We start from the raw sequence: 25973 nt of genomic DNA, 5'->3' as shown, positions 1-25973 counted from the left end.
TTCTATCTCTCTCCCTCTCCCTTCCTCTGTGAAATCAATAAAATCAATCCGTCAATCAATCAATAAAATAAAAATTAAATAAATGTCATGTGATCTCCTGGAACAGAAAAAGAACACTTAGTGAAAAGATTGATGATGTCTGAATTTGTGGGGAGCAGCTACAGTGTTTTGGACAGGTTCAAGCCTTGGACTGATGAGAGGGCACAGTTCTCTCATTGCCACGGGCAAGTCCCAGCTTGGAGAGCAGGGCCCTCCCAGCACAATTATAGCCAACAGCTGTAGTTGTAAGCTTGAACCTAAGGTCTGAACATGTGGCCCCACGTGCCTGAGTGATGTGGACTTGATAGAGTTCAGGTGCTTGTAGTTGAGTAGGATTGAAACCCAGGAGAATGTTGTAAACATCTTGATCATGCCCTTACTTTGCCTCGTAGCATCTGCTATAAAATAAAAGCATGGCTGTGGGCGTGGTCGCTGTCTCTCAGAGAAGCAGCATCCCACCGAGACTTGGCTTCATTCTCTTGTCTGTCTTTTCTAAGCCTCCCCTCCCCTCCCCCCCCAGGTTCACCCTTGGCTGTGCTGGTGAGGCACACTTTATAAAGATAATGCCTCCATGCTCCCAGGGTGGGTTCCTGCCTCAAACCCCACCCTTAAGGAAACAGCTCTGGGAAAACAGCTCGGGGGAGGGAGAAGCCATTGCCAAGACAACTCCTGCAGGACTGACTTCCTTCCACTTGGTCGCAGCGGTTCTGGTCATGATGAACACCATCCAGGGTTTTATAAGTAGATAGAGCCCCATTTTTCATTCTCCTTTTTTGGTTTCATTTCTCATACTTATTTTTACATGTTTCTCAATAATCTTTATAATCAAATGCCTGTATCACATTCCATTGTGTTTCTAATTTATAAGTTATGAACCACTCCCCTAATATTATATTTTAGGCTCTTTCTGATGTTTTGCTATTGTGGATAATCTTATATTGAATTTCTGTTTTAAAAATCTATTTTTTATTGATATCAGAGAGAGTAAGGGAGAGGGAGAGAGGGATAGAAATGCCAATGATGAGAATCATTGATTGACTGCCTCCTGCACCTCCTGTATTGGAGATTAAGCCCACAACCTGGGCAAGTGCCCTGACCAGGAATCACACCATGACCTCCTGGTTCATGGTTCAATCCTCAACCACTGAGCCATACCGGCTAGGCCTATTGTATATATTTTCATCCCATTTATAGTATTTCTGAAAAGTATAGTTTCATAAAAAAGGAATAAAGCATGGATATATGCTAAAAAGTGGATGAACCTTGAAAATATTGTGCTAGGTTTAACAAGCCAGTCACTAAGACCACATTTTTTATATAAAATATTCAGAACAGGGAAACCTATAGAGACAGGAAATAGGTTGGTAGTTGTAGGAGAGGAGGTGTGTTTTGGACTGTCCTGTTGGGGAGAGAAATAAGGTTTCTTTCTGAAAAGATGAAAATGTTCTAAAAATAGACTTTGGTGATGTTTACATGTCTAAACATACTAAAAGCCATTGAATTGTATACCTTAAATAGATGGATTGTATTATATTAGATATTTTTAAATCATTTGGGACTGATTTTTTTTCATTTAACATCACATTGCTCAGATTTATCTGTATTTTTTGTATCTGTAGCTCATTCATTTGACTGCTGCATACCACAGTTTGTATATGCATATTGTTGTATACACATCTGGGATGTTCTTTAGCATTTACTATGGTAATTTATGCTGCTATGAGCATTTCTATACATCTTCTGGTATGTGCTTCAGTATTGCTGAGTATTTATCAAGGAGTGTAATTGCTCGGTCTAGGGTGTGTGAATGTTCAGCTTTACAAAACACTAAATTCTTTTCCAGTATAATGGTACCAGTTTACATTCCCACAAGCAGCATTTGATTTGCATTTCTCTTATCACTAGTGAGTTAAAACATCTCTTCATATATATATTGGCCATAATATGTTTCCTCCTCAGTAAAATACTCAGATATCTATCTTTTGGCCATTTTCTGTTATATTATTTGTTCTTTTTCTACTGATTTTTAGTAGTTCTTTATCTTTGATACAATTCCTTTGTCTTTTATAGGCTAGCATGTCTCTTCTATGTGTAACTACACACACACACACACACACACACACACACACACACTTTCTTGAAAGTGTTGTCTAATGAAAAATGTTCTTGATTTTAATATTATCAAATTATCTTTTTTTAAATAGTTAATACTTTCTGTGTTTCCTCTAAGAAATCATTGATGAGATCAATGTTCACCTTTGTTTTCTATTAAAGATAGAGTGATTTAAGGTTTTTGACATTTAAATTCTTGATCCATCATGAGTTGATTTTTTAAAAATATTATATAAGGGATCCAATTTCATCTTCTTCTACATGGAAAATTTTTTATATTCTGTTCCATTTATTGAATATCCTTTCCCCCAATAATTTGGCATGTCAACTCTGTCATTTACCAAAGTTTCAAAACTGCATGGATCTTTGCTTGGCTCTCTTTAGTCTGCTTGTCTGTCCCTGAACACAAAAGGGTTCCAAGCGTCTATCACTACTTGAGCCAAATTAAGCAGAGACCAGGTTGAATCATATATGAACGTTTATTCTAATAATGCTGGCAGTATGGAGAGAACATCAGGTCATCCTGTAAATTCTGCTCTAATATCCCCCTGCTAGCCAGCTGGTTATATATGTCTAAGGAAGAAAGGCTTACATGCAAGGGGGAGGTGGGATGAGGGGAGGGCAAGGTAATGGCCGCAGGGTCCATGGTCCGTGTTTCTCCTTCCAGGATCTTGAAATCCAATAACAAGGTACTGTAGTTAATTGTCAGTGATATTAAAACCCAGCTCCACTAGTCCCTGGGACTGGAGAATGGTCAGAATTCCATAGGCAATCTCCTGGAGGGGGTATGGGTCCAGGGTCTGTAAGAAAACCTCTTATCTGTAATTAATAAGGTGAATCATCTCTAAAGAATTGTGATCCTGCTCTTGTTGCATGCCCTTCCTTCCCTCTATCAGCGCCACACTTCTTAAAACTGAATGAAGAGCACTATGATACACACATACACCCTATCTGCACTCTAGGCCAGTTTATGTGAGGGCTCTGTGAGAAAAACAAACACCACTACCACTAGCAACAACAACAAAATTTGAAAGAGCTGTATATCCTCAGGAGAGAGCCAGGTTTTACTTAGAACAAGAACATAATGTTCAGAATTATATAATTGGGTTTTTACTGATGATGTATTGTGAATTCCAGAGAATTTAGCAATAGAGGATTAAAGAGGGAAGGGAGAGGGCGGCCAAAGAGTGGCTATGCCATTAACTTCAGAGGATTAGAACGTGGGAGGTTAGGAGGAACTTGATGATTAGGGGCTTTTTGTGGTGACCAAAATAAATAGGGATAAAAGGCACAAAGAGATTATTCCTGGTGAGTTCCAGGCAGGTTTTGATAGTGAGGCTGTTAATGTTGAGGATTAGGGTGAGAAGGGTATCTGCTGGTGCCATGGATGTGCCCAGCCAGTTCCCTTCTTACCCCTTCCTGGGGAGGATCAAGTTTACAGTGAGCTCTAGAGACTTCCCCTTGACTCCTGTTGACAGAGTTACAAGTGAGGAAGCCAGGTAACTAAAGAACACACTATGCGAATCCCAGGGCCCACTCTTGGACCTGTCAGGAAAGGGTTAGCCTTGCTCCTCAGTGCTGCCTTTTGTTCCTACACTTAAAATAGTTTACTATTCTGAGTTTCACTATGATGTATCTAGGTCATTTTTTTTTTGCTTGATGTGTTTATATTGCTTAGAATTAATTGTGTACTAAAGATGAGTATCTTTCATCAGTTTTGAAAATGTCTCAGCATTTTCTCTTAAAATACTACCTTTTCTTCATCTTACCTACTTTCTCCTTCTGGAAATCCTATTTTATATGTGTGGTACCTTCTCATTCTCCATAACTCATATTTCCCATACCTTTGAATTTATGTAACATAGTGGGTAATTTCTTCAGTTCTGTCTTTCAGTTCATTAATTTTTTTCTTTACCTCATTATAGTCTGCTGTTAACTTGGTCACTGACTTTAATTTCAGTTATGTTTTTTACTTCAGGAAGTTTTTTTCCCCCAAGTCTGTCTCATACTTTTCATAATCTTATTTTTTAATTTCCTCTTTTGTTTTTTTAATGTGCTGATTTTATATTCTGTATCTGAATAATTCCAGAATCTATAGTCTTTATAGGTCTGACTTCTATTATTTTGTTTCTGCTTACTCTGGTTCATATTGAATTTTGATTGTGATCTCATTGTTCTTGGATCTTTACCTATGGGAATTCTTTAAGGCCTGGGTCAAAAGTGCCTCTTTTAGAGAGTATTTGCCAGGTGCCTAAGGGCATTTCCAATCCAAAACCAATTGAAACCAAATTTTTGGATTGGGGTCTTTTGGCCCACACAGATAGTGAGAATTCCAGCCACAAACCCATGGATTTGTGGGCTTGGAGTTATAAATTCTCTGGGGGAAAATGTATTTTTACTTTCATTGTTCTGCCCATAGTCAAAGCCCAAACAGGCATGTGTTCCCTCTGAGTTGTCAGAGGAGGAGCAGCACCCACTTGAAGGCACCCGTTAGGATCCTGGCTTCATGGTAGTGGTCTCTGATGGGACATTCCACCATGATGTGGCTTTCAACATTGTCTGCCGTCTCCTGGGCTAGGAGCCTATTAAAACCCAAGATCTATTCTCCTCTATAACAGATTAGTATGTGTCCCCAGAGAAAACTTCCTGCTCTGAGCTGGTTGCACAATTCTATCTAAGCTTTCTTGTTGTGGCTGGACTCTTAAAAATTCCCCTTTTTTTCTTACTTCTTAGCCATTCATTTAAACATTTTCATGTATTTTCTACTTGTCTGTAAACATTATGTGTGAAAAATAACAGAACAAGTACTTCTCCAGTCCTCTTTGCCGTAAATTAAATAGAATGGCTTCACCAGACCTGGCCAGATTTTTCTTTTGTTAGTATTGGGACAGCTTGATATTATGTACATTGTGATAACAAACAACTTGAAAGGCAAAGAAAACATACAAATAAAGTTACAGATAAATATAAGAAACAATGATTCCCTAATGGGGCCCAAGTGTCTTATACTTAAAGTCAGATTTTTAAGAATATTTGATTCTAAGAATCAGGGACAACTTGGTTCCGAATAAACTGAATTACAGTTAAGTTCTCACCCAATGTCATTGATAGGTTTTGTGACTTTAAGTGAAACAATGTATAGTGAAGGTAAATTTTTTCATAGGCTAATTGATATAAACAAGAGTTAAGTCCTGTATGGCATCTCACGAACCTTGTAAAAAAATGATGTTGAGTGAAATATTATTTGAGGACCTTCTATGTACTTGCAAATGGAAGGCATCATTTTAAGGGAGAATAGGAGGATATTTAGAAGAAGTTCGAGTATGATAAGGTCAAATTAAAGACAAATGTAGAACAGTTCCTATATATTGAAATAGCTTTTAGACAATTAACAACATAAAGCATTTACATTTTTTCATTCAGCATGTAGTATCTTCTCTGGATACTTCATTGAATGCTATATGAGAACCATTTCCCAAACTAGCGTGCCAATATCCTCTTAACCTTATTATTTGTATTATAGCTGACTGTGTTGTTTCCATGTAGTAGATATATAACAGTATTACCTGCATACAAAGGACATATGTTGGTTCTTCCTGATTAGTAATTTTTGCTGTTTACTGTTGTTCCCAAAGCTAGTTGTTACTTTACTTTTTAATTTCATGCATTGTTGCTCCCTGTCCATGAAGTTGGGAACAAATTTGACGAATTTATTCTCTCATTTTCACTTTCATTCAACAGACATTTATTATACCAGGTCCTCCACTAGCCACTAGGTACTTTGGGCGGGGAGGGGAGCCTCTGGCCTCTACCCTCATGGAGCTTGCAACCTAGTAAGGGGGATAGCCTTAATAATAATAATTCTTAAAAATCACACAAATAAATATAAAGTTCCAACTGTGAAAAGTAGTACAGAGAAGAATATAGTTTAGCTTATTCAGTATGCTTTAATGATAACCCTGCATGCGTAATCACTTGATTCCCATGGAGAATAAAAACACACCACTGATAAAAATCCTCATTACTCATATGGACCTATTATCCCTGTGACCTTTGTTAATTATATAAGTAAACTAGAGGCCTGGTGCATGAAAATTCATGCACTGGAGGCGGGGGTCCCTCAGCCCAGCTTGCCCCCTCTCACAGTCTGGGAGCCCTCAGGGGAAGGCGGTGCCCCATCACACCTCTGCTGCTGCCACTGCCAGCAGCATCCGAGACTTGCCTGCACCTCGGGCCAGCCCTGGGGTGCTGAGAGGACCAGGGGACTCTGGAGGCAAGCGCATGGGGCGGGCCTGACCTTGCCGTGCACCTGCCACCCGGGCGGGGCTGAGGGGACCGGGCGCTGCCATCTTCTTGGCTGTGGGTGCTGCCATCTATGCAACAGTGTGAGGGTCAATTAGCATATTCCCTCTATTAGATAGGATATGCTTTTCCATCTCCCTGACCATTAGGGATAACTGGACATTTTGAAGGGGTGCCTTTGATGCCAGTGTTCCTCAGGGCATGATTAGTAGTTTTCTCTTATACCCAGAGTGAATTCCATCCAAGTTGGGAGTTTGGGTAGTAGCGGTTAGTTACATTTCAAAAGCTACTTTTAGAATTGAGTGTTAATCTGATTTAAACATGCCACCGTAAATAAAGTTCGAGCTATAAGTGTTCATAAATATTCTCTGGATCCTAAGTCTTCATAAAATATAAAGTGCCAGTTTCAGCCTGTATCAGAAATCTTAAAGCATGCATTTTGTTTTTTTATAAACAAAACCCATTATGCTACTTGGAAGTTATTCATGTCCTGCCCCTTGTAGACCTTTTGAATATTTCAAATGAGTAGCATCAAGAGAAATGTATAGTCTTGTTTTAGTTTATTTTCAAAGGTTATTTTAAAGTATTTTTCTATGTATGCAAATTACCAAAATAATTATAAATGGATTGCACTTGAATTATTATTGTCATAATTGAGTCATCTATGTTCATGGTTGGCTTTGAAAGAGTTTTTACCCCTTATTTGTAGGATTATTGGTGCTATCTTTAGCTAATTTGGCAGTCCTTGAGTATACATTAAAATTTTTTTTAAACAAAACTATGCAAAACTTAAAACATAGTTGTTTTTCATTCACATAGTGGCTGCTCTCAAATGAGGCTAAAACTGTCTGAATAATGTTCTTGTGCGTATGCCAAGAGGCTTCTGGGATGGGCATATTTTTGAGAATTTAGAACATAAACAACTGTGATCTGTGGCAAGAGATTTAAATGACCTCATAATGACGATGAGAACAAAGCATTTTTAAGTTACCGTTGTGCTGTGTTAATCCATGGCAATGTATTTGTCATTTTACTATTTTGGTGTGTTATGTGAAAGCCCAGCAAAAAATAATACAGACAGTATTTAACTGAAGATGCTATTTATTGTTGTAAATAAACAAAATGCCAGAAAAATATAAAATATTTCCTGGGAATAAATATTTCATGAATTATTCTACAGCTATAGGACCTTTTAAAAAAAACCACATGAATTGCTTTGGGATAAAGGCCATTTGTTTAGATGTTAACGTTTTGATTCATTTTCTGTTGGAGAGAACATGTTCCAAACATCAAAGATCAAACAGTTGGCTTGAATAAGAATCCTTCCTTCAAGACAGATCAGTTAAGTGCTTAAGTACTTAGTCTGTGTCTGGCACTGTCCTAAATATTATGGAATCCAAAAGAAGGTGACTTAAGTTGCCTTTGGTCTAGTTGGAACAAAAAGCATACTCAGATGAAACTTCTAAAGTGGAAAAGACATTATATAATCAAATACTAAAAGAACCCCACATCATTTATAATACAAATAATGAAGTAGCCTTTGTTTTCAGAAATGTCTTCTAATAATTGTCCAGAACAGTGGTTCTCAACGAGGGGTGATTTTGCCCCCCAAGGGGACATGTGGTAATATCTGGAGACATAATATTTGTATTTTCACAACTGGGGCTACTGGCTTCTAACGGATAGGCTAGAGATATTGCTAAAAAAGTCCTAAAATGCACAGGATTATCCTTCACAAAAAAGAATGTGTCTGGTCCTAAATGATAGTGCTGATATGAATAACCCTGATGTAAAACCTACAAATATCTGTGTTGGTCAGTTTTGAAGTTGTTGAACATGAGCTCCCATCTTCCTTAGACCTCTACAGCCCCTGTAAATGTTCTTTACCTGAGGCCCTTGGATCCTTGCATACAGATGAACATTGGGTATCTGTAAACTCCCTGAACAAAATATGCAAGTTTTTCTAGTACATTGTTTCAGGGAGGGATTCCACAGCTTTTATCAAATTCTCAAGTTATGTCCCAAGAAAAGCCAAAACAGCTCCATGCCTGTTATCGCCCCTGAAGATCTTCCAGTAGAATAAGATGTGGAGGTTTGGAAGACAATGATATTGATGATTCTGATGCTATGTAGGCCTATGTGTGTTTGTGTTTTAGTTTTAACAACAACAAAAAAAGCTTACAAAGTTTTTAAAAATTAAAAGCTTTAAAAATAGAAAAAAGCTTATAGAATAAGGATATTAAAACCCCTTCCCCAACAATTTTTTTGTTAAAAACGTTTCTTTTTCAGACTAATTTTTTTATTTTGGTTCTATATAGTATTTTTGATGCTGGTTATGAAAACAGTTTGTAACTCGTCTTCCTATAAACCATATTTTTTTACCATATTTTCTTAGTATACTCGTCGACGACTGAAAAAGAACATTTTGTGAAAACGAGTATACACGTTTCTGCCGGGGAAGGGGTTAAGAAAGAAAATATTTTTGTGTAGCTGTATAATGTGTTTATGTTTTAAGCTAAATGTTATAATAAAAAGAGTCCAAGTTAAAAAAAAAAAAAATGAATGCCCTGGCCTGCTGGCTCAGTGGGTTGGAGCATCATCTCGCACACCAGAAGTTTACAGGTTCGATTCTAGGTTGTAGAGTCAATCCTGGTGAGGGCGCGGATGGGAAGCAACAGATTGATGTTTCTCTCTCACATCCATGTTTCCCTCCCTTCCTGCCTCTCTGTTTCTCTCTAAAATCAATGAAAACATATCCTTGAGTGGGGATTAAAAAAATATTTTTAAGTTTATAAAGTAAAAATGTTACAGTAAGCTAACATTAATTTATTATTGAAGCAAAAGATTTTTTAATAAATTTAATATACCCTAAGTGCACAGTATTTATAAGTCTACAGTTGTATATAGCAGTAATTTTCAACCTTTTTCATCTCATGGCACACATAAACTAATTAATAAATTTCGGCAGCACACCAAAAATATGTTTTTTTGTCAATCTGACAAAAAATAGGTATAATTTTGATTCATTCATACTGGACAACTGTTGTTGTGTTGGTTGTTACCACTTTTTTATTTGACAGTCTAAAGGAAAAGAGGTCAGTGCCCCTGACTGAATATTCAGGTATGCATGTTTTAAAAATTCTTGTGGCACACCAGTGTGCCATAGCAAACCAGTTGAAAAATCGCTGGTGTATAGTATTGTCCTAACTAACCCTTCACATTCACTTACCACTCACTCACTGACTCACCAGAGCAACTTCCCAGTCCTGTATGTACCATTTTTAATTTTTTATACCATATTTTTGTTGTACCTTTTCTATGCTTAGATATGTTGAAACACACAAATACTTATTGTGTTACAGTTGCCTACAGTATTCAGTTCAATAACATGCTATACAGGTTTGTAGTCTAGAAGCAATAAGCTATACAGTAAGCCTAGGTATGAGTAGGCTGTACCATCCAGGTTTGTGTAAGGGCATTCTACGATGTTCACACAGCAAAACCGCCCAACATGAATTCTCAGAAAGTATCTTGACATTATTTGATGCATGATTATAATCAGAGAATACATTTTGTTGAAAAATATATCTAAACATAATACTTAATATTTTGGAGTAAATAAAATCTTTCTTGTTTGGAAATTATACAGTAGTAGACTACCTTAAAGATTATTATTTAAACACGTAATAATATAATACTGTACATTTAGAATGTGAAACTCGCTTGTGTCCTGACCCTTTGGCATAATATATGTTATTTCATTTTGTTATTTGAAATCAACTTATTTTGTCAAGAATTGCTGCTTTCTCTCAAATGGAGATCCCAGTTTATATTTCCTAGGTGCTCTGTATCTCTTGATTCGGTCAGAGATCTGGACATGGTTTTATACATTTGACATTTCTCCTAAAATCTGCTCAGTAAAGAGAATTGTTTTTTTCTTGTAAGCAGCGTTTTGAAACTGAGAGTTATGTTTCTGATTTGGCATCCAAAGAATCAGTGATCCTACCATCAGTATGTCATAAAAACAAATCTACCTAACCTTGAGTATACATACAATTTAATACTTTTCTAAGTCATAGAAATTCGGAGATTAAATCTGAGTTTAAAAGCCATGAAAGGGACCATAGAGATCATCTATTATACTTGTTTTATGCTGCCCTTCGGGGCTCAAGATTCAAAGCACTACTTTTAGTTGTATATATTTGAATTTCTACCAAATATGTTCTTTGAGAGGGAAAAGTGGTGTATTTGGAAGGGACAGTTGCATGCTTCTGATCTAGACCAACCTCATTTTGCAGGTGACAAACCTGAGGCCCAAAGCTTTAGATTTTACTCATGGACTTAACATTTCTTCATTCTAAGTCAAACCAGCATTTCAGATGTATCTAGTTATGGTATTTCGGATAACCAGGAATTCAGATTTCATCTGTTTAGCTTCCTAGCTGCATGTTCTTAGGCAAGTTACTGAACTCTCAGTCTCAGGAAAAATGAGAATTTTTAAGATTGTAAACAATCTTTAAGATTGTTTTCATTATCTTAGAATTTAAAATGTATCTGGGAAGATTATCTGGATGGACCATGTCAGCATTTTGAATCATTCTATTATTGTTTTTTAAAGGGATTTTGTATCATATAAATATGAAACCCCTTCTTCCCCAAGCCCAACCATGACCTCCGAAGAAATACTACAAAGTAAAACAAACATCTTTATTATTAAAGGGGACCACACAGTAGTCATATTTTCTGTACTTTGGCAATAATGAGGGTCTCCATGGGCTGATATTATCAGCCTTGGGGCTTTTTTTTTTTTTTTTTTTTTTACATTCTCAGGCACTCCAGCTATTACATAAGCCACCTAGAAAAATTCAGGAGCTGCAGAATACAAGAAACAAAGACTTTTAGAGTCTAATGAAATATAAGAGCAAATAACAACATTGAAAGAGTTAAACCATATGAAGTGGAATGTGAACTACTGGTCCTTTTGATCCTAAAGATGTGGCCTGACAGAGTGCTTAAGGAGTGATTATGAGAATGCTTTCTTCCTGGGGTATTGCAACAGGGGTTGCCTTACCAATCAGCTTTTGTTAATCACCTGTTCCAGAATTACTAGAATCTCAAAGCAGTTAATATAAAGAAATGAAATTTGAGGCTTACTAAAGGATTTTTCTTCAGTGGCTTGATCATATATTAAGTTGATGGGTTTGTTTATTTATTTTGGTTTGGTTAGGTTTATTGTTGTTTGCTATTAGGAAATAGCTTTGATATAAGTCAATCCTACATTATTTTGTGATCTTGTAGTATTGCAAAATTCACTTTTGCATTTTACATAATTACTCTGTTAAATATATATAAATTACCTTTTTTGGTAAATTACATTTTAAATATAACTATTTTTATGTTTTTCCTTAGGTCTTAAAGAAAGTGCAGAAGAGATGGTCAAAAACAAATTGGAAGGAAAGGATAAACTGACTCCTTGGGAACAATTTTTAGAGAAGAAGAAAGAGAAAAAAAGACTGAAAAAGAAACAGAAGGTACCAAAGATAATTATGGCCAAATATTTATTGAACAACAGTTATGTATGAAACAGTACCATGTGCTCAGCACCTATTATCACACAGTGTAACCACTCACTGGAGTAGGCCTTGTTACCATTGCAGTTTTAAGAAAGACAAAAAGGAAAATCTAATAGTTTAAGTGTTTTCTATGAGGCTACATAATGTTATACAATGTCTGGTAAAACCCAGAGCCACTTTAATCCACAGCCGCTGTACTCTAAAATTTTGCATTTAGTTGATGTCTGGATATGAAACAGCTTGATTCTCTTTTTGTTTTTGAGGAAAAGAGGTACATACAGACTTCTTTACTTGAGGATATATGCATATAAAAGTTGTCATTAAGTCATTGCAGAGTTAGCTTCTTTAGTGATAGCAGAGACCACTTAAGGGTTTTGCCACTGATAATACTCTTGTCACCAAGTGCAGCATTCTATCAGTAAAGTCATTTTCTTAAGATGGTATCACTAATTACAGAATTTTACAATTTGAGGAATCTTAAATGATTAGTTCTAGTCTGTCCCTGATGTTTTATAGTTGTAGAAAATTAAGTGATTTGTCTGAGCTCTCACTCCAGTGTCTCTCTACTGCACTGTGTTTTCTCTCTCTCTCTCTCTCTCTCTCTCTCTCTCTCTCTCTCGTACTTTTGTAAAGCTGTGACTTTCAGGGCTTATAAAGATAGAGGGCTACAGAACTGAATGATACAATGGAGTACAATGATTTTTTTACTCCTAAAGTCAATATTCCTGTAAGTGGCTAGGGAAAGGGGTAAGACCCCTACCCCATTATTGGTATGCTACCTCTCTCCTTCCCTAGAACTTCCTTTAAAACTAAGTAGGCAGAATAATTTCACAGGTCATTAAGCCATCAGTTTATTGGAAGACTTACAAGTGGGTCTCTGTAGGGTCGTTAAAGTAGTTCCTTTGTTCTGAGACCTTTAGCAGCTATTTGATTTTATTTATATAAAATAAATTATATCTTTGATTTTCATTTGCTAGGTGCCTTCCCTTCATTAGACAAAAACTGGGCACATTTTACCGATAACATTAAAAATACACCCAGTTTGTTCCAGACTCTGTGTTCTGTACTGGACTTGGTGATATCAGCAGATCCCTTTCAACTCCACAGGTTCTCCATATGTACGAGGATTTCAAGAAAATTTTTCAAGTTATAGTTTTCCCATTTTCTGCTCTGTGACTTTAATTTTGATACTGAGAAATGTTTATTGAAGAAATGAATACATGTTTATGTGCCATAGTTGATAAATAAGTATAGTTAAAATCTAAAAAACAGTTATACATGAGTAGATTTGAAGTTAGATATAAATGTTCCATAATCTTTGTTAGAAACATATTTTTGCTGAATCTATTATAATATTTTAGTGAAAAAAATTTAGACGCCCTGTTCTTAAAAGGGTATTAATATCATAATGAATATTTTGGGGCTTGCTGGGTCTTCTTCAGCATGCAGGATGATGCTTAGCAATGTGCATTCTAAATGCTTCTGTTAAAATGACTCATGTTTTAAATTCCTGGGAATAAACTCAAGTCTGATCTTGGTTCCCACATGTTCTGTTTATTTTATAGACTTGAATTTTTAATTAAACATGCTAATTTAGTAGATAGTCTATTCACATTTTATTAGCAAAAATTTAACTAAAATTAGTCCAAGAGTACTTAGGGGTAGATTGTGGATAAAAAAAGATACTTGCTAAATTTGGGTGATAAAAACGAACAGGTGGATATCCCAACTGGTTTTACATATATTTGAATTTTCAAAATAACTGTTATTTTTAATTAACGAACAAATATAGTGTTTTAAATAATAATTTAAAAGATAACCCATAATGCACTACTCATACTATTTATAACACACTGCTATTTCTCAATTTTCTGAGAGAGAAGGCCACCTCTCTTCACTAACTAGCCATCTAAAAGTATTTTCCTCCTTTGAATGTCTGTATCATTTTATTTTTGTCTCTTCTTGCATTTCCTGTCTTGAATTATTACTACTGATATGTATGTCTATTTGTGTCTAATTTCTCTTAATAGATTGCAAAATTTTTAAAGACAAAAACCATGTATCTGATAACTTTCATTTCTCCCCATTGCCTTACATAGTTTCCTGCATTTATTAAGTGTTCCACAAATATTGGTTGAACAGAAGAATAACTTAGATGGGAGTTATTTTATAAGCTGAACAATTAATTAACTGGTTTAATTAAATTATTTTAATTTAAATGTGATTTGAAAGAAATCATATTATTTTCCTTCATATATATACACATATATATGTGATGGTCCTTGTAATAAACTATATGTGTTTTACATTCAACCTTAAGGCTCTTGCTGAAGAGTCCAGTGAAGGTGAACTTCCCTCTGATGTTGATATGAATGACCCATACTTTGCTGAAGAAGTTAAAAAAATTGGTAAGCCAGCACACATTTGTAGTTTTCAATTGGAATCTAAAGAAAAAAGGTAACATTGGTTGAAACAATATAAGCCACTCATTGTTTTAAAATTCCTAGTATTTGTATACCTCCCCTAGGGCCTTATAAGTAGGTCTGTCTTAGGGTATAACCGTTGACCAGATTAAGAAGGGTCGGCCTGCTCCCTGTACATGCAAAGAGTAATGTCATTGCAAGAGGTTTTGGGTAACATGATTAACAGTATACTGGAAAATCCTTTCTGGGAAATATCCTTATAGACAGGTTGACTATAAAAGACTGAAAGAAAATGGAATAGTCATCTACTTGTATGCTTTCTCTGCTTTTTTATAACGCATCCACTCTAGATCTCTTTGCAAAGGCTATGGAGAATTGAAAATATGAAATAAATTTGTTTAGTGGATATTTTTATAAATTTAAAATTTTTATATAGTGTTATATGAAAGTTTTTCTGCTCAAATATACAAAAACATCCATGTTTCATATTCTCTTTGCATTTATCCTGCTTCCTTATAACTGAAAAGCAACTTCCTCCCCTTTTTCCTTGAATTCCCTAAACTATCTGGAATTTGATTTCCTATATCCACAGAGTCTTATTTCCATTGCATTTGCACCACTCATTCTTTTCTGAATGCTTTTATTCTTACCTTTTTGGTATGTATAAATGTGTGTGGTAAGGTTCAGGCCAGATTTGGACAAGTCAGTGCAGAGACCACTATAAGCATTTTCCATTCCCTCTCATGCATTTTGCTTTGCCCTGATCTGAATACCACACACATGAACCCAAAAGGCTTGCTCCTGGAATAACTCCAAGCTGGCATTGTAAAGAGAAGGATTTTATGAAGTTTTCCTGCTTCTTGTCCCTCGTGACTAGTGGGCCAGAATAGTTCTCAACAGGAAAGTCAAAATTGCTCAAAATTATTTCCTGGTTGTTACAGCCTTTTAGCACTGACATTTTATTGATGAAAAGGAGATCAAGATGAATAAAGTCTATTATAGGATGTGAGATTCTTAGGAATTGGAAAGGGAAATGGAAACTTAGCATGTTCTGCTTTTTATCATACCTGAGCGGTCATTTCTAGATGATGATGGATTTTAGTCTTATCCTCTGATTTCAGGAAACCAAGTTTATTATATGGAGAAATGCAAAGCATTATAGTTTCCTTGTTCTCATTCCAAAGTGCTTCATTTGGCATGTGAAATCTGGTCTGATTGCAGAACTCAGGACAGGATTCAAAGAGTAAGTTAAATGGTTTGATGGCTTGGGGTAGCTTATTTCTTGGAATCAGCACATTTCAATTGTGAATAAGCTTTTTCTAAAGTTACTGTCAGAAGTTCCAAGGGAAAGTATAGATAAAATTTGCTTGCTTTCAATATACTTTTGATTTCAGAATACTGCATAGGAGTAATTATATATGGGCTTTTTTTTTTTTAAGCAAAAATAATAATAGAAAGGCTGAAAACTTTTTAATATAAAACTTAGCACTAAAAAATGGTATCTTGCCATGTTTGTTTACTCATTCTATCAGTAAACACTTTTGAGTGCCTACCAGGTGCTGGGCACTCCGCTAGGCTAGACATACAACAGTAGTAATATAGGCAGGGTTACCTCCCTTGAGTATAGTTTTAGGGAAAATATGCTAACCTGGTGAACAAATAAGAATATTTGAGAATATGGTCAGTGTTTTAAAGGAAATAAATACAGTAATATAGAGGATAAATGGGGAGGAATAAGGAGAGTAGCTTACTTTACAAAGGGTAGGCAAAAAAAGGCTTCTCTAAGGTGGTGACAATAGAGCTGACACCTGTAGAATAAGAAAGAATCAGGCATAAAGAGCTGGGGGAAGAGCATTGCCAATGAGAGAAAAGTGGGTAGAAAGGCTATGAAATGAGAAAGAACTTGTGGTGGAGAAATTGAGACTGCAATACAGCTGGAGCATAGACAGCGCGGGAATTTGGCCAGGCTGGGATGCAGGACTGACCCTGCAGGGCCTTGTTGTCCTGGAAACAAATTTGGATGCTGTTCTTCTGACAGTGGGAAGTCACTGAAGTGTCTTTAAGCAAGTATGTGACATGGTCTGGTGTATATTTTAACATTACTCTGGTTCCTGTGCAGAGAACAGATTAAAGAAAGGCATCGGTAAAAGCTGGGAGATCAGGATTTTGAAGAGGTCTTGACAAGATGATGGCTGGTTTAGATGGCATATCAGTAATGGAACTAAAAGGAAAAAACTGAGTGGGATTTGATATATGTTTGGCAGGTAGGCTTGCTAATTTAGTTAGATAGGGACGAAATTTAGCATAACTCCTAGATTTTTGGTTTGAGTCTCTGGAAGAATGCTCTTCCACTTACTGAGGAGGGAATGTAGGAACAAAAGGTTTGGGTGGCAGCAAGGTCAATAGGTTCATTTTGGATATAATTGCTTTGAGATATCAATTAGATATCCAAATGTAAATATTAGTGTAGGAGATATGCTGAGTAGTCAAAGTATAAATATAGATTACAGATCAGTAAAATAATATTTCAAACTATGGGACTGGAGGTAGAAAGCATTGATTAGAGAGGAGAATGAAGGATTGGACTGTCACTGTTATACTAGCGAAGGTACTACATGGAAGGTAGTGGGAAAGTCTAAAAAACTGCGGAGGAGAAGCATTAATGTTTGGAAGGATATGTATATATATATATATATTTCAAATCCCATGGTTGAAGACAGATATATTTTAAACCAGATGGACTTGGGTACATTTATGATACCTTTGCCCTAGGCAAGCCCATAGAACTGAACTTACACTCTTCAAATTAGGGAGGAACTGAGTTCATTGATTGATGCCAGACATGGTGTTTGGCTTGGGTTAGGAGCCAGTTTGAATGCCAGAAATCTTTTCTAATTTTTCCTTCTCTTTTCTCCCCTTACACTATAAACTTGCTATACTTTTTCTATTTTTTGTAAACTTCAAACTTGATATCAAAGGAGAGTTTCAAAAATGTAATATACTTGTAGCATGAAGTAAAAGTTACTGTTTTCTAATTGCATAAGCTCCTTATTAAGATTGTTTTTTATGAAGTAGTGAAATAAAGTACATCACATGTAAATATACCCCATTAAAATGTAGTCTTTGTCTTGACAACTTTAGATATTTGATAAACCACCTTGAAAATCTAATAATATGGTACACATATTTTATTCATTCAACCGGTATGTGGAATGCTTATTGTGTACTGCTCATATGTTGTTTTACATTTTGCAAATGCTTTTATATTTTGTCCTCTAATCCAAATATCAGCCCACTTTATAGATGAGTAAACTGAAGCTCAAGAAACATAGTTGAATTGTGTAGGACCAGTGGTAGATGGTAGAACCTGAACCCTAATGGTTTCCCTTTACATTTTGTAATTCTGCAAGTACATCGTGTAGATCAAAGCCAGAGCCAGGACATGAGGAATATGTATAAGAGCCGGACATGAGGAACCCCTGGATTTCCAAGCAAAGCCAGAATGCCCAGGTCCAGAGAAAGATTAACAGACTGCATTTGATTATGGGCAAGTGATTTTGAATGCAGGAATGTGCTGCAAAAAGTGAATTAGTAGTGGGTTTACCACTCCTGTCTGGTCAGTACTGAGACCATGTCTGCCCTCCACTGAATTCTCTTAACTACTGTCTCACAAGAAGTGCTTAACTAAACCTTCTGGAGGAAGGTTTTTATGGGAACAGTTCTATGACATTACAAGTAATGAAAAATGGAATTTCTTTTATAGATAGTCATTTTACAGATTGGTTTATTGCAGCACATTTTTTTCCATAGATGTACTCTGTTACATTTTTTGCTTAAAGGGATAGCAGCCTCAGTAAGGATTTTTTTTTTTAACTATAAAACTCTAATACCTGATTTCCAGTCTCTGTTAGTATTCATCTTAGTAGAGTCAATCCATATGTACTTTTTGCAGCAGTCCTAAGAGGTGTGTGTGGTTTCAAACTTGCCAAATAATTCACTGAAAAATAAAGATAACTGCAGAATAGGACTTTCATTTCCATCGTACTCTTCATTTAACTTAGATCTGAAAACTTTCCAAAGGGAAAAGATAAATTAAGATGTGCCCTCTTAATATGGTCTTGTTAACAGTGCAGAAAGGATCTCTACACATTATTTATCTTTTGGCTAAACAGTTCAGTCTAGCACACAGTAAATTCTTTGTGAGCGAAGACATTTTCATCACGCTAAAATTGGATATCATTTTTAACCCTGACCATCTTGGAGCTTCTTTTTTTCCTCCCTTGCTGCAGTCTTCCTTTCAAGTTTATTTTTATGACTTTTCACCAGGTTGTTATAAAATCCGGAACAGTTCATTGTGGGCTCTTTGAAATTATTTCCCACAGCTGTATGTGAAGATCTTTATCTCTGTTATGGATTAATCAGATACAGCCTGACTTTTTTTCCCCCTCCCACAGAATGATCTTCTATATTTGTCACTTGTCCATTCACTTCAAAAGGAGCTCTTGCCTTGAGAGCATAGGAACTTAGGGTGTGGGAGTCAGACCCAAAGAAAGTGAAACCTTGATGATACACACACACACATTTAAAACAGAGAAAAAAGTATATTCTTAAAGTGGATACATCATTTCCTGAAAAACATTTGAAATAGGTGCAAAAAAGATTTTCATCCTAGGGAAAGGGGCTGCATACAATAGTATTTCTTCTTAGAAGTGTAGACAGATGCCTTGGTATTGTACGGGGTGAACCAGCAGTACTTTCATGCTGGCATGCTCTTGGCTGGGCACGACTGCATAAGCACAGCAGGGACCTAATGCACACAAAGCAGTTCTTAAAGCCTCTCTACTTTAGGCTTTGAACCTTTCTTTCTTACTTCACATCAAAATGCATTTTAAATGGAAAGGCTGTTACAGGGAGAATATTTGATAGCAGAGGAGGGTAGTGTGGTTAACAGGAGAGAGCCTGAGCCACAGTACTTGGATGTGAATTACAGTTCTTTCATTTACCAAACTTGAGAATAATTATTTAACCTCTCTCTGCTTCAGTTTTCTCATCTGCAGAATGGGGATCATAATAAATAATAGAATCTATCTCTCTCATGTTATGAGAATTAAATTAGTTAATATATGTACAGACTAGAGGCCCAGTGCACAAATTTGTGCATCAGTGGGGTCCCTCAGCCTGGCCTGCGGGATTAGGCCAAACCTGGCTCTCCCACATCCCTCAGGGGTCCCAGATTGCAAGAGGGCACGGGCCAGGCTGAGGAACCCCACCGATGCACGATTGTGGCCGGGAGGGATGCGGGAGATTGGCCAGCTGGGGAGGGACCGGGAGGGCTCCAGGGCATGTCTGGCCCATCTCGCTCAGTCCCAATTGGCCAGACCCCAACAGCAAGCTAACTTAGTAGTTAGAGGTCTGCCCCCTGGTAGTCAGTGCACGTCATAGCGACTGGTTGACTCTCTGCCCCTGGTGGTCAGTACACGTCATAGCAAGCTGTTGAGCGACCTTAGCATATCATTAGCATATTATGATTGGTTGAAGGGTCGACCAGACACTTAGCATAATAGGCTAGTATCCTAGAACAGTACTACTCCGGGACATAGTAAAGTGCTATGTAAACATTAACCATAAACTTCAGAGACCATTGTTTCTTTGCATTGGAAAGACAGAACACAGCTTATTCAAAAAGACAGGGTCCAGCAGTTCAGAGAACACGGGCATTGTGTGTTAATGCTCTAGAGTAGCACAACAATGGCTTTGTAGATTCTGAACCCTCTTTCTTTTCAGACTAGTCTTTCACACCTTAGCACCCTGAAACCAACTCCCTTTGAATTCCTTTCACTCCAATAGCCACAAAATAGGAAGAAAAGAAAGGCATCAATCAGCCTGATCACCAAGGAGCCTAGTCAGATTATCGTAACAGTAGCAGCAAGCACTTTATAGTGCCACCTGGCAGACATTAACTAAGATCTTCGCATGTACTAATTTACTTAGTCCTCACAACACCCTATGAGGTAGGTGCTATTATCCCCATTTTACAGGTAAGGACACAGGTACAAACTGCCACAGCTAAAACCTGCTGGTAGAGCCAGAATTAAAGCCAAGTCACCGCTCCAGAGTCCAGTGCCCTTACCTGCTGCATATTCTCCCTCCCATTAGGATGAGGACATCTCAGCCAACACCCTGTGGTCTCTAGAAGTCCTGGAGCCCCTGAAAATACAAGCAGTTTTCCAGTCAGGACCAGCTCTTACCATAAGTGATTTTGCCTCATAATAGAGTAGGAAGTTAACCAAAGGTCAAATTTGTCTTGAGACAAGGAGAAAGCGTTTTGTTAAACTATTACTTACAGGTAGTTACTGTCAAATTGTTATTATAAAGATGAAGTTTTCATTTTGCAGATGAGTTTAAATAGCTATACTACCCTGTATTTTTTCATAAGGTTTTTTTCTTAATGTTTAACTCATTAACCTATCTGCATTTTATTTGCCTGTACATTAGGGGGTAATACAATAACTTGATTTTTTCTTTAAGTAATGTCTGATGCTACATCTTACATCCTAAGCTATATTATTGTTTTTCTGTATTATACAGTACAATATTTTTTGTAGTACATTTTAATAAACTGTATCACTAATATATTAAGTCTATCTTGTTAATCTCTGTAAAGATTTCCTTGAATGGAATTTTATCTAGAATTTAGTTAAATGTATGTATCTTATCATGAGTGGATATAGAATTTCATCAAATGCTTATTCTATGTGTATTGAAATGATCTTACAGTTTTTCTCTCTCAGTTAATAATATAAGTATACATCACTTTCAAGAGAAATTGCTTTTTTATAATATTCAGTTAATTCATCCAGAAGTATTATATTTATTCCATTCTCAGTAATCTCTCAGTAATATTTTTTTACAGACCCCTGATGGGTCCTTAGCACTGCTGTGGAGGTGGGAGAGGCTCCCACCACTGCCACTGTGCTCGCCAGCCGTGAGCCCAGCTTCTGGCTGAGTGGGAGCACACTGACCACCAGAGGGCAGCTCTTGCTGCCCTCTGGTGGTCAGCGCACATCATAGCGACTGGTTATTCCACCATTCGGTGGATTTGCATATTAGCCTTTTATTATATAGGATTATTCCTAGATATCTTACATTTTTGTTCCTACTGTAAACATACTGTTGCCGATAGTCTTGTAATTTTTAACCCTCCAATTTTGTTTGGTATAAAAGAAAAGAAGAAATCAGTGAAATCTGCAACAGATGGCCCATCTCCAGAGGAGGAGGCTGAAATAGAGAAACAAAAGGTAAGCGATCATCGGTACTCACACGGTCATTCATAGCTAATTTAAATGAAGTTCATCTAAATCCCATAATACAAGGAGACATATATAATACTCCTTGTAATACTTTAAGCAATAAAACAATTTAAAAAAATAAATCCCATAATACAGACTTTGCTTTCTATGGTTTATCAAATCCTAATTTCTCTTGTTATTATTATAAAAATCATAAGTTTAATGTACAAAAGTAAAGTCTTTTCTTTGAAGTGCAGTGAACCTTTTCTTCAGTGACTCCAAAGACCCATGGCTCAGAGTAATAGGTATTTTTGCTGAGGCAGGAATTGGAGTCAGCAACATCCCTGTGACTGATATTCACATCTGTATTTGGGAGTGAGCCTGGCTGGTCACTTAAACTCTGCGTTTTAATGGATCTTTTCTGTTCTCCATTTATTGCATATACAGTAATACTCATAGAGTTAAGGAGCACAAAGATGAGCTCTCTTGTGGAAAATGGCTCTAAAAAGAAAACCAACTGTAGGTGCCAGTGATGAAAGTAAAAGGAGATTAAAGCAGTCTGAAGTAGTAATATTGGAAGATTCACAAAAGTCTGACAGTATACTCTTTATTTTCTCTAGTATACATCATTGTTTACTTGGTTCTTGAGAATTCACATTTTATCCTTTCGCATGTCGGTAGAAAATACCTATTTAATGGAAAAGATGATATAGTTCAGAAACAGATATTAAGATAGATCACTTCATAGAAACATATCAATATTGAAACAATAAATGCAAAAAAAGGCAAAAGGAAAATAAATTTCTTGTTAATATACATGTTTAAAGAGTAGCTTGTACCACAAAATACTATATTTAGTATCACTGCATTAAAAGACCAAAGTGAAAATGATAAATTTTTATTTGGGTGACTTGGGGACTCATTCCTACAGCCTACTAACCAGTTACACTAACGTGGAATGTGGTGTAAATACAGACTTTCACCCTTCTCCTACTGTCAGTGATGTTGGTTCTGAAGCGTTTATCTGTAGCTTACAGGAGTACAAAGATCTCTGGATTTCTTCGTGAGTTTCCGTAATCCACAATCAGTTTACAGATAACAGATGTTATCCTGGATCATTGGTGACTGAGTTCTCCTTTACTGGAGGGCATTTCATACTCCATATTCCTGTTTGGGGAAGAAAAACATTGTTGGATGTTTGAACTTTTTTTTCCTCTTTATAGGCTGAAATGGCTTTGCTCATGATGGATGAGGAGGAAGAGAACAAGAAACACTTCAATTACAACAAGATTGTGGAACACCAGAATCTAAGCAAAAAGAAGAAAAAACAGCTTATAAAAAAGAAGGAATTATTAGAGGATGACTTTGAGGTAACCAGGGACAGATACCATTAGCTTCTTAAAGCTGGTGTTGACTCTAGAGCGGGGGTGGGCAAACTTTTTGACTCGAGGGCCACAATGGGTTCTTAAACTGGATCGGAGGGCTGGAACAAAAGCATGGATGGAGTGTTTGTGTGAACTAATATAAATTCAAAGCAAACATCATTACATAAAAGGGTACGGTCTTTTTTTTCAATAGTTTTATTCATTTCAAACGGGCTGGATCCGGCCCGCGGGCCGTAGTTTGCCCATGGCTGCTCTAGAGTCAGGTCTGGAGATAAAAATTAAACATAGTGAAAGTCAGCCTTGAGATGTCTTAGGAAGGACTATGGAGCCAAAATTACCATCTCTCAGTCCTACACAGCCAGTTGAGCACCGGGTGAAACCATGGTGGTTTGGTAGAAAGATAGAAGATAAATTTGGGGCTTGTATCTGACCAGATCTTGGTTTCAGGGGTGTGTCCTTTTCCATAGTAGTCTCTCAAATTTTTTCACCTATGAATCACCCTCAGTAGCTACTCATTTTGGCACTAAGGTTAAAAATGTTTTAATGTACTTCCAATACAGTGACTTTGCATAAAACTGCAGCAGGAGATACCATCTCTGGCTGACTTATCTCAGCCCGAAACAGATTTCACACTGTAAGCGTAGGGTACCACGCCTCGGGAACCACTTCAACAATCCTTCATCTGCGTGGCCAGTATACTACAGGCACATATGTATAGACCACTACAGTTCCCTTCCAAGGAGATTGTTGCATGATTGGAAAAGTGTGTCCTGCACATTGTGATCTAAGAGTAGGCTTTAAAAGTCCATTGAAGATCCTGTGGGAAAGCAACTTTCTAATGAAGCTATGAAAATTACATTTATATTTTTATACAGTTAACCACTCACTGAACTTTTTTTCCAGTTACAGTTGACATTCAACATTATATTAGTTTCAGTGTACACCATAGTGGTTAAACATTTATATAACTTATGAAGTGAACCCCTCATCCCCCAATAACAACTCATTGACTTAAAATTTGGCCCCATTTCTGGGCCTTTTGGTTTAATAATTTAATTTATTTTTATTTTCCTTTTGGATTTACAGGTAAATGTTAAGGATACACGGTTTCAGGCAATGTATACTTCCCACTTGTTCAATTTGGACCCTTCGGATCCTAACTTCAAGAAAACAAAAGCTATGGAGAAAATTCTTGAGGAGAAAGCCCGGCAAAGAGAACAAAAAGAACAAGAGCTAACTCAGGCAATAAAGAAAAAAGAGAGTGAAGTTCAAAAGGAATCACAAAAGAGGTCCATTGATCCTGCCTTGTCGATGTTGATTAAATCGGTAAAAAACAAAACAGAGCAGTTTCAAGCAAGAAAAAAACAAAAAGTCAAATAGCTGTATGTTGTTTCTTTTTAGATTAGAAATGTGATCTCCCTAAAGTTTACAAAAGTGGTAGAAAGAATATTTATTGGGAACCAAGCTACCTTTCAAGAATATGAATAAAGTCTTACTCTGACCATTGAAAAATGTCTCTTGCATATAATGGTTAGACCTAATTGTGGATGATTGACATATTTGTACTCTGTTTATCCACAGATTAATCATAGCTAATTCAGTTAATCTAAATTATAGTATTTATAAAATACTAAATTTTATATTTTATCAAATTCTGTTCATACTAGAAGATTATTCTAAAGTAGCTTCTTTTAAAGACTTTACAATTCTATGTGAAAACATAGAACCCAGTGCCGAATTTATTTTTCTAGCCCTAATGGATGGAAGCCAATAACTTTCTTTGTTGTTTGGACATGCTATTATAGTTGGATTATGAAATTAATTTGTAAATAAAAAGTACTAAGTATTTTTATTATTTTATATATCAGTGATTTATTTTATTTTAAGCATCTCAAATAAACTACTCTCTGGAAAATATCTGAAAAACTTTCTTTAAGGGGACAACTCCATGAAGAGGCAGTTCCAGGTTTTCATTGCTCTGAAATTTTCGTGAGCTCTACAATGATTTTTTTTTTTAAGTAACATAATTCTTTCATCTACCCTTCAGATTTTTGGAATGCTTCGAGAGTGGTTTTGCTGCTATAGAGTTTAAGGAATCTTAATTTTTTTTTAAATTAAAACACACCTTCAAGGCCTGGATCTCATCTAGTCTAGGTTTTATAAACTATTCACTGTCCACTTAGAAGAATTAGGTGTGCTATATAAATAAATGAAAATAGAAACCAAGATGGTCACATGGAACGAATGATAAATATAGTAGCTTCTGAAAGACATAGGAGTTCAGCCAACTTTGTGGTTAATAGTTAATTTGACATTTTTTGGTATAAAAATTCAAGTCTACCAATGTAGATTTGTTTTTCTTTTCTTTTTTTTTGCATTCATTAGTTGCTTTTTGTATGTGCCCTGACTTGGGATCAAACCCACAACCTTGGTGTATCAGGACAACATAACCAACTGAGTTACCTGACCAAAGCAATGTAGTAATTTTTTTTAGGAATATAAGTATGTAGCCTAGCCGATTTGGCTCAGTAGATGGAGCTTCGGCCTGTGGACCGAAGAGTCCCAGATTTGGTTTCCATCTAGGGCATGTACTTTGGGTGTAGGCTTCTCCCTGGCCTGAGCCCTGGTCAGGGCACATGTAGGAGGCAATCAATCTGTGTTTCTCTCACATCACTATTTCTCTCTGTCTTTCCCTCTCTCTTCCACTCTCTCTAAAAATCAATAGAAAAATGTCTTGGGGTGAGGATTTAAAAAAAAAAAAAAGAATGTATGTATATAAAACTGACATCAATGCCCTACCAGTTTGGGGACTGAAAGGGCCCAGGTTCAGTTCCAGTCAAGGGCGCATGC

General features: G+C 36.5%; 1 protein-coding gene across 2 annotated transcripts in view; it reads left to right on the top strand.

Moving 5' to 3' along the window:
• The window catches only part of ESF1 (ESF1 nucleolar pre-rRNA processing protein homolog), a 59417-nt gene extending 34385 nt beyond the window's left edge, over positions 1-25032 (top strand). For both annotated transcript variants that reach the window (XM_006758104.2, XM_015560284.1), the window contains exons 10-14: positions 11863-11984; positions 14347-14434; positions 21674-21747; positions 22962-23108; positions 24210-25032. In XM_006758104.2, the coding sequence (XP_006758167.1) occupies positions 11863-11984; positions 14347-14434; positions 21674-21747; positions 22962-23108; positions 24210-24503 (725 nt within the window). In that variant the 3' untranslated portion in view covers positions 24504-25032. The remainder of the gene's footprint in view (positions 1-11862; positions 11985-14346; positions 14435-21673; positions 21748-22961; positions 23109-24209) is intronic.
• Positions 25033-25973: the final 941 nt, after the last annotated feature.

Source organism: Myotis davidii, unplaced genomic scaffold (assembly GCF_000327345.1).
Source record: "Myotis davidii unplaced genomic scaffold, ASM32734v1 scaffold32, whole genome shotgun sequence".
NCBI classification, from domain to species: Eukaryota; Metazoa; Chordata; class Mammalia; order Chiroptera; family Vespertilionidae; genus Myotis; species Myotis davidii.
This window is presented reverse-complemented; position numbering and strand designations above follow the sequence as displayed.